At 38.2% G+C, this 9,131-nt stretch overlaps 2 protein-coding genes across 2 annotated transcripts; both read left to right on the top strand.

Moving 5' to 3' along the window:
• The first annotated feature begins 130 nt into the window (after nt 1-130).
• Nucleotides 131-1,825, top strand: LOC115666866 (myb-related protein 315-like). The gene is made up of 3 exons (XM_056314026.1): nt 131-846; nt 928-1,057; nt 1,235-1,825. Exons 1-3 carry the CDS (start codon nt 714-716, stop codon nt 1,794-1,796), a joined length of 825 nt encoding a protein of 274 aa, XP_056170001.1. The 5' UTR covers nt 131-713; the 3' UTR covers nt 1,797-1,825.
• A 5,457-nt stretch (nt 1,826-7,282) lies between these two features.
• On the top strand, nt 7,283-8,434 carry LOC115672468 (myb-related protein 315-like). Its single transcript, XM_056314073.1, has 3 exons — nt 7,283-7,415; nt 7,497-7,626; nt 7,799-8,434. Exons 1-3 carry the CDS (start codon nt 7,283-7,285, stop codon nt 8,358-8,360), a joined length of 825 nt encoding a protein of 274 aa, XP_056170048.1. The 3' UTR covers nt 8,361-8,434.
• Nucleotides 8,435-9,131: the final 697 nt, after the last annotated feature.

Raw genomic sequence — 9,131 nt, forward strand, 5'->3', positions numbered from 1 at the left:
CTGCTCGTTTCACACTCATTCATAGACAATTTGATGGCGCGTCGAGTTTGTCATTTAGTTTCCAAAGCCAAATGTCTTTTATCTGCTGTGGTTGCGAATGGTAGGATCGCGATTCTCCTGATACAACCAACTTCATCTGCTCACCCGAGATCGGGATGCATCTCTGTCGCCATCGTCGTCCTTTGTTAAACTTACAGTCTACCATATGACACAGTTTTCGGCCTTCGATGGTGGTCTGTTCAAACTAAATCGATCCCATATGTCTCTATTTATTACGACTTAGAACAGATACATGGTGCTCATTCTTGTCATGTCCTTGCATTGGACGTGAAGTGGGGTTCGATTCTCTTTCCCTTCTTTGCTCCAACACAGCCAAATCCTCTTTTACCCCTCTAATCAGTAGTCATTATCTGTGTTCGAGTTTCAAATACTTAATTACACATTGTCAATGGTTGGTGTTGAACCAAAACGCGGTGCCCAAATGGTCATCAATGATTTTGGAGTCATTGCCGTTTCTTTAATATGCTTTGCCATTCAATCATCTTTCACCCCAGTTAGGAACATCCCAGTTTTTTAATGCCGTGGTGATCTGTCAGAATCTTTGGCAGACTATAAATGATTTCGCAAGCTCTGGCTTAGTCTTTCAAACTCGAGCTTGCTTGCGAACTTTCTTTTCTCGTTTGTGCAGTGCTTGAAGCATCGGACCCTGAAGAATGGGCAGGCAACCCTGTTGCGATAAGGTCGGGCTGAAGCGCGGTCCATGGACTATTGAGGAAGACCATAAGCTTGCGAGCTTCATCATGAATAATGGCATCCGTTGCTGGAAGACGGTTCCCAAACTCGCAGGTTAATTTAGTCTCTCCCCAACTTTTGTGAGAATCAGATCTCCAAATAGACACTGATCGGATGGTGTGATGAGTTTTATAGGTTTGCTGAGATGTGGCAAAAGTTGCAGATTGAGGTGGATCAATTACTTGAGGCCTGATGTTAAGAGAGGCGGTTTCACCGAGGTGGAGGAAGATCAAATCATTGAACTTCATTCGCGTCTCGGTAACAGGTCATGAACATACGTCCTTCGAATTATGCTAGAGATACGAAGAAAAATTTGTGATTTCAAATGAGTCACTCTTTTAAATATGCAACTGCACCTACGTTGCATTGTCCAGCTAGCAAGCTCTTGTATTGTTGTTATCAAGTCCTGATAAGGATTGGGACTTCCATTTTATGGCTGCAGATGGTCCAAGATTGCTTCGCATTTTCCGGGTCGCACCGACAACGAGATCAAGAACCATTGGAACACCAGAATCAAGAAGAAGCTGAAGCTTCTTGGGCTAGACCCAGTGACCCACCAGCCAATTCAAGAAGATCAAAACAATGCACAAGAGATCGTAAACAAGACAGACATGGACCTGAATCCAATTACAGAAGAAAGCTTGTACTGTGATAATAAACCCACAGCATTAGAGGCTGATCAAGACAAGCTGGAGGCTTTTCTAATGGAGGAAGAGATCGGGCTAATGACGTTCCAAGAAACTGCCGGCCTGCTGGAGAATTTCGAGTTGTTGTGCGGAAGCTTCAGTGAAGATCAGGAAGGGTCATGGAGGAATCACCAAGAAATGAACACACCTGTTTCTCAGAGTTCATCAGCTTCTGTGGAAGATTCTCATCCGCTTCAGCAACACCAGCAAAACCAGCAGCAACAATGGGTTGATAGTGTGGAGTCTGTAATGTCATGGGATGGGCTTGATTACTTAGAACAAGAGCTTTTCTTCTTGGAAAATGGACATTTACTATGAACATACACAACACTATGTTCTTTCTGTTACGTGAACTTCGTAATCACCCAAATAATTCTATCATGATGTCGAAGATAGAGGGTCACATGAAAACTTTACACAAAATGTGTCTTTCGTAGAAAAATATGAGCCATATGATGAATCTGACCAAGATAAAATTCAGCAAGAAAAAATCAAATTCGCCGACGATAAGGGGGCACATCAATCATTCGATTCTTTTAAATGGGTCATTTGTTTGCACCAAAAAATGACCAATTTTTGGTTATTGACTTAATGGATGAGAGCAGAGTTTGGTCATTTATTAATATAACTATCGACAACTTGATGAATCGACAACTTAAAGGAATTGACAAGAAGTGGAGTCGACAATCTTGGATGAAACTGTCGAAGAAGCAAACGTTAACGTAGTGGAATAAACAACCGTAAAAAATCGTCAAGGTAGTGGAGTCAATGTCACAGTCAATGTAACTGTTCGGTAACCCTTTGTAACCTTCTTTTGTAACATCCGTTGATAACGGTCGGTTATAGGCTTTAAATAGCCACATTGTACTCTTCGGAGCCCCCACGCACAAACAAACAAACAAACATGCTGTCTTTCACTTCTTGCATTGTAGTTATAGTTTCTAGACTTGCGTTGTCGATTAAATTCTTGTATTTCTCAGCTGTAGTCCACATTCACGTCGTCAATTTAATTCGGTGTATATCTTTGCTGTATGTCTTGGGTGCCTTGTTGTATTGTGGCGTTGCATTTTACGTTTTCAGGTTTGTCGTCAATTAAATCTCGGCATAGTTCTTGTTTGTTTGGTTTCGTTTGAAGTGATTACGTTATCAAGTTTTGTCATTGATTAAATTACCGCACAATTTGTATACGTTCTTAGCCATGATATTTCCTATCTGGAATCATCACAGAACCTGTTTCTTCTAATAAAATCAAAAAAAGACTTTCGGTGAAAGATAATTTGTCGCGTAGTCAAATTCTGGCGAAACACAAGTACATAGAAGATCAATTAGCGCAAATTAGGTAGCAAAAATTTGACTACCTGGTGTTATTTTAGTTTTGACGATTTAATCATGCACGCATGTCAAAAGACCAGCTATTTAGAGAACCTTAAAAAAGCAGTTAGTTTATTAAAAAAATAATAATGTGGGGTGCATCAACTTTAAACGAGATTTGTAATAAAAAAATTAACCACATTTATCATAATTTTCAACATACAAAGTGTTGCAAAGTGTAAAATTGAAATTTTTTTCGTCCAATAGTTAAGAACAATCGTCCCACTTTGCCCGTAATTAACAAAAATTAAAAAGAGAATATTTATAGAGTATGCATGCGGTACAAAAATTTAACTATGCAAATCAATTACTTTATTTTCTCATCAATAAAATATAAGATCATTATAATATGTTGAACACATAGATGTTTCCTTTAAATATGAATTGCTTAAAGTCTTCCCTTGGAAAAATAAGCAGAGGTGGAAAAATTCGATTTTAAAACTGATTGATCATCTCATTGATGACGTTACAAATTTGATTTTAAAACTGATCGCTCATCTCATTGGTGACGTCATATCTCCCACCCACTTAAGCATACTTTTCTCCGATTTACGAAAATAATAATTAAAAAAATTTAATGAAAAATCTCAATTTAATTATGATATAAGTGCATTGGAAGTCCTAGAACTTGTCACGAAAATGCAATTGACTATAATGCCTATGCCTGTGCTTGGATCCTGACGCCTTTGCCCGAGATCCTAGTGCCCACGCCCCGGGTCCACAAAGACTGAGTGCAGGATCCCTATACCTAAGCTTGGATCCCCAATACTCGGGCCTAGGTCCACAAAGGTTGTGCTCGGGTTCATCGAGGCTGGGCCAGGGCCTCGGTGTTTGTGCTCAGGTCCATCGATCGTGGCCGTGCCTGAGACCGAGGTGCCCGTGCCTCAACCCGACACCCGGTTCAAGATCTATTGTGGTCGAACCTGGGACTCTAGTGCCCGTACTCGATTTTTCGATTGCCCATGCTCAAGTTATTAGCGTCTAAATAGTATGTCTATTTAGGAAAATTTAACCAAACGACGAAAAATATTTTTTAGTTCATTTTCAAGTTTTAACTAAATACCGTAAAATATTGTTGTTTTTTTGGAAAATAATTTTCTGGAAAATATTTTCCAGAAAGATTGCGTTTTCCGCAAAACTAACGGAGCCTAAAAATAAATGATTTTAAAAATATTCCTAAAAATGATCACTTATATCGCTTACAAACATGAATAAATGAAAAATATTTTCATTATCCACGAAAATAGTTAAACATAAATTATTATTGATAATGAACACATTTGCATTGACTTATTATTACAAACAATATAAGCGATCATTTTTAGGAAAATCTTCTCCAAATCATTTATATTCTGCAAAACAAACGACTCTTACTTATCTAATTACTAGCTAACTCACACACACACACATGTATAAATACCGTGACAAAGAACGAAAATGATTTCATAATATGTTTTGGATTATTTTAGAAAAGGAATATGAATTGTTTAAGACCAAGAAAAGATTAACATCCTAGTTATGCTAGTTATGCTAATCCTTTTAAACCAACGTTTTATCTGTTATTTGTAACAAGTTATTATGATCATTCTTTTTGTAGCATACTTGACACGAACTTTATTGTAATTTTTCAATATAAGTTTGAGGATGGAAAATTACTTCTATTTCGACCCGTGATGACTAGTGGAGATACTGAGAGAGTTACTCATCGTCTTTAAGATGGGATTTGTTTAATAATTAAATTCCTGTATTTACGAAAAATAATTCACTTCCAAATAACTATTTCAAATCTTTAATCATCCTCGATCTCACAATTAAAACGTACTTTTTAGTTCCTTTTTCTTTATATGCACCTAAGCGTGTTGATCTGCTAGTGACTAACAAGATTTTATCAAGAGAGCTACTTACCTTCTTTAAGATGGACATATGTCACCTTATATATCTGCACCAAATTTATTCCAATAATCTTTTTTTTAAATTAAAGAATGCATAATTTCCCATAGTTTAATTAACATCAATATGGTGTGGATGGCAGTGTTTGCATTTCCATTGATGAACAGTAAAATCATTGATAAGTCCATTTACTCTCATCGCAAACCGTTATCCAAGTTTTCCGTGACATTACATAAAACAAAGAGAACCTCTTTTTTTTTTTAAGGGACTGCAATTCTTTCTTCTCCGAGATATTCTCAATTAATTATTTAATAAACAGTTTGTCGATAGATAAATGCATAAATTAATATTACTATTGGATCAATCATGTATCTAAATATTAAAATCTAAATCTTTTCTATCTCATAAACAACCTTCGCACAAAAAAAATTCAAAAATATGCGCACAATTTCTCCATGTTGTGTCGGTAACTCTTTTTGCATTTATTAATAATTCAAATATTTCGTAATAAAAAGAATTTGCAAAATCTTCTACAAAATCTCAAATTTTAAGAGCAGTATTTGAATTTTTGTGAAAAAATGTAATTGATAAGAAAAGATATTGCTGTTGGGCTTATGCAACGCCCTGGCCTTGTCATTTCAGGCCATGGCCGGCCTGTTTCTTTGATGAAAAGGAACAGCAGCCCGTCACATTTCTTTTTCGTGTTTTTACGGATGGTTATATTTTATTTCATCCCGTTTAATAAGAATTTTCGGCTTCTAATTGATAGATTACAAATATGATATTGCCCACTTTTTAATTTCAGTTAAACTTTCATGCGGGTGATGTCCTTAACTTGTAATCCACCGATCAAAGATGAGTCCGAAGGCACTTCCCTCAATTTTTTATTGATTATTCATTACCGGTATAATGTTTTTATTCGTTGAAGAAGACTATCGTGATGATACATGAATCAGGGAGGGATCCAATAATTATAAGAAAGCAACGACAAGAGCAGCAACGTGGGAAGCATGGGGGATTTGATACTCTTCTTCTGTGGAAATTGTCGATGTCAAGTCCTTGATCAAAGGGATTGACGGGTTCTCCTGTTCATGAACTTGTCGGGTCTAGAAAGAACACGGGACTCTGATATTGCAGTTTCTCGATTCTGGACGGCGAAGAGGTCCCAACTGAGGCAGCATTCATCTCCCTGCTGGTTTCACACTCATTCAAGGACAATTTGGGCTTTGTTGAGTTTGTCATTTAGTTTCAAAGCAGTGTCTTTTATTTGCCGTGGTTGTGAATGATAAGGATCGTGATCCTCCTGATATAGTCTACTTCATCTACTCAACCGAGATCATGATGCATCACTATCGTCGTGGTTCTTTGTTAAAGTTACAGTCTACTATATGACAGTTTCTGGCCTTAGTTGGTGGTTTGCTCAAGCATAATCGACGATACAAGGAAAGTACACGAGATCAATTCGGGTCCCCATATGTCTCTATTCATGAAAGACTTCGCATCGAGAAACAGATACATGGGGCTCACTCTTGTCATGTCTTTGCAATGAACAAGAAGTGGGGTTGGATTCTCTTGCCTTTCTTTGCTCCGACACTGTCAATTCTCTTTCACCTCTCTAATCAGTGGCCATTATCTTTTTCCAAGTTTAAAGTTGGTCCCTTGGTTTTATGCCCTTAATTAAGCTTATCCTAAGTGCACAAACTGGCCACTGTATCATAGAAAATGCCAATGATGAGGCAGGCAATTGATGCTTTTAGACGAATCCCATGTTTCTGAAAGTTCATCGAATGAGCGACTTCGTTTGGGCCTGAGGTCAAGACTGAATTATTTTCATATGACTCGTGTCAGTGTCGTCCATCTGATTAAACTTTTCCAAAGGTGGACTCGTTTGCACCTTTTCTCCGTCTCATGTTCTTGAGTTGTTGTTTTGTCATGTTCCTAGTTCTGCATGTCTTCTCAATGTAGTTGTTCCATCTTCCAAGTAAATCCATTGATGGAATATATACACAGGCATGAGAACTTGGTAAAAGGATCTCTTGTTTTCCTGTTCATCACACGAGCAGCTATAAACCACCTCCAATAGCAACAAAAAACAAGCAGATAGAAACCCTAAATGCGAAGGAATCTCCCGCAAGGAAAGAAAACATGTCTTTCTTGTCTTAAACAATTAAACCCAATAAGAGAGGGCTTTGGTCTGCAGAGATAATGGACGCACACACAAAGTGAAGATTGTCAATGGGAACAAACCCACGTCTGGTTCGTCTTTACTGGTACACATTAAGACACTCATTGAACCAAAAGGCGGTACCCAAATTGTTATCAATAATTTTGGAGTCATTGCGATTTCTTAAATATGCTTTGCCATTCAATCATCTTTCCCCCCACTTGAGGAACATCCTAGTTTTTTAATGCCGTGGTGATCTGTCAGAATCTTTGGTAGACTATATATGATTTTGCAAGCTCTGGCTTAATTTTTGAGCTCGAGCTCGCTTGTGAACTTTTTTTCTTGTTTATGCAGTTCTTGAAGCATGGAAAACCGAATAATGGGAAGGCAACCCTGTTGTGACAAGGTCGGGCTGAAGCGCGGTCCTTGGACTATTGAGGAAGACCATAAGCTCACGAGCTTCATCATGAATAATGGCATCCATTGCTGGAGGACGGTTCCCAAACTCGCAGGTTAATTTAGTCTCTCCTCAATTTTTGTGAGAATCAGATCATCAAATAGACACTGATCGGATGGTGTGATGAGTTTTATAGGTTTGCTGAGATGTGGCAAAAGTTGCAGATTGAGGTGGATCAATTACTTGAGGCCTGATGTTAAGAGAGGCGGTTTCACCGAGGCGGAGGAAGATCAAATGATTCAACTTCATTCGCGTCTCGGTAACAGGTCACGAATATACGTCCTCAGAATAATGCTAGAGATACAAAGAAAAATTCGTGATTTGAAATGAGTCACTTTTTAAAAATATGCACTGCACCTACAGTTGCATTGTCCAGTCAAGTTCTCGTATTGTTATCAAGTCCTGAAAATGACTGGAACTTCCATTTTGCGGTTGCAGATGGTCCAAGATTGCTTCGCATTTTCCGGGTCGCACCGACAACGAGATCAAGAACCATTGGAACACCAGAATCAAGAAGAAGCTGAAGCTTCTTGGGCTAGACCCAGTGACCCACCAGCCAATTCAAGAAGATGATAACAATGCACAGGAGATCGTAAACGAGACAGACATGGACCCGAATTCAATTACAGAAGAAAGCTTGTACAGTGATGATAAACCCACAGCATCAGAGGCTGATCAAGACAAGCTGGAGGCTTTTCTAATGGAGGATGAGATCGGACTAATGACGTTCGAAGAAACTGCAGACCTGCTGGAGAATTTCGAGTTGTTGTGCAGAAGCTTCAGTGAAGATCAGGAAGGGTCATGGAGGAATCACCAAGAAATGAACACACCTGTTTCTCAGAGTTCATCGTCTTCTGTGAAAGATTCTCATCCGCTTCAGCAATATCAGCAAAATCAGCAGCAACAATGGGTTGATAGTGTGGAGTCTGTAATGTCATGGGATGGGCTTGATTACTTAGAACAAGAGTTTTTCTTCTTGGAAAATGGACAGTTACTATAAACATACACAAAACCGTTTTCTTTCTATTAAGTGAACTTCGTAATCACCCAAGTAATTCTATCATGTCGGGGGAAATTGGATAGCGTATTGATTGTGATAGCTGCTGAGTCCCCGTTTTTACTTCATTACACTTCTTCATGGAGTGGGTCCTCTTTTTGTACTGATTAAAAGCAGAATCTTTACTTCTGTTTTTTAGAATCTCCATTTTCGAATTTTATCAGAAGTGTCGTCAAAGCACTCGTTAAACCTTACCAAATATATTTTGAAAATGTACAATCGTGTTGATTTGCAAGAGTACTAGTAGTTTTAACATGAATCAATGACTATGTCTAACGTGCATACTTTGCTCGTTTTGCATTCATGCACCAAATCCGCTCAATCCCATGTTGGCAAGACTCAGTATATCGAATTATGCAAGTAAACATATACAAATAAAAAAGAATTCCTAATACAAGTTCCCTTTGAATTAATAAGGAAATAACTAGATATTTAGTAATTAATCGACCAAATTGAATCCACCTCCACATCAAAGAAATAGGCAATCTAAACCCTAACTAGAAGGGCAAATAATTCACGAAACACCGCCCCCAGCCGCCTCCCATATCTACAACGGTCTCTCCTCATGAGCTATCTTCGATCGACTTCTTTGCAAGATTTTCACAATATTGTGAAGACTTAACATACTCCAAATGGGTCAAAGTAAAGGCGTGGTGAGTTGTGAAACATATGTTTATAGTCCACATTTCACAAGCGAAATATGTCTTGGATTTG

Source organism: Syzygium oleosum, unplaced genomic scaffold (genome assembly GCF_021117445.2).
Source record: "Syzygium oleosum isolate NSW1041296 unplaced genomic scaffold, Sole_v2.1 Sole_v2.08, whole genome shotgun sequence".
Classification (NCBI taxonomy): Eukaryota; Viridiplantae; Streptophyta; class Magnoliopsida; order Myrtales; family Myrtaceae; genus Syzygium; species Syzygium oleosum.

What these genes read in the sequence shown, in the direction of transcription:
- LOC115666866 (XM_056314026.1), top strand. Translation starts at nt 714, where the DNA reads ATGGGCAGGCAACCCTGTTGCGATAAGGTCGGGCTGAAGCGCGGTCCA. An exon ending in GACGGTTCCCAAACTCGCAG is followed by an intron (nt 847 to 927) that starts GTTAATTTAGTC and finishes TGAGTTTTATAG; the next exon opens with GTTTGCTGAGATGTGGCAAA. An exon ending in CATTCGCGTCTCGGTAACAG is followed by an intron (nt 1,058 to 1,234) that starts GTCATGAACATA and finishes TTATGGCTGCAG; the next exon opens with ATGGTCCAAGATTGCTTCGC.
- LOC115672468 (XM_056314073.1), top strand. Translation starts at nt 7,283, where the DNA reads ATGGGAAGGCAACCCTGTTGTGACAAGGTCGGGCTGAAGCGCGGTCCT. An exon ending in GACGGTTCCCAAACTCGCAG is followed by an intron (nt 7,416 to 7,496) that starts GTTAATTTAGTC and finishes TGAGTTTTATAG; the next exon opens with GTTTGCTGAGATGTGGCAAA. An exon ending in CATTCGCGTCTCGGTAACAG is followed by an intron (nt 7,627 to 7,798) that starts GTCACGAATATA and finishes TTGCGGTTGCAG; the next exon opens with ATGGTCCAAGATTGCTTCGC.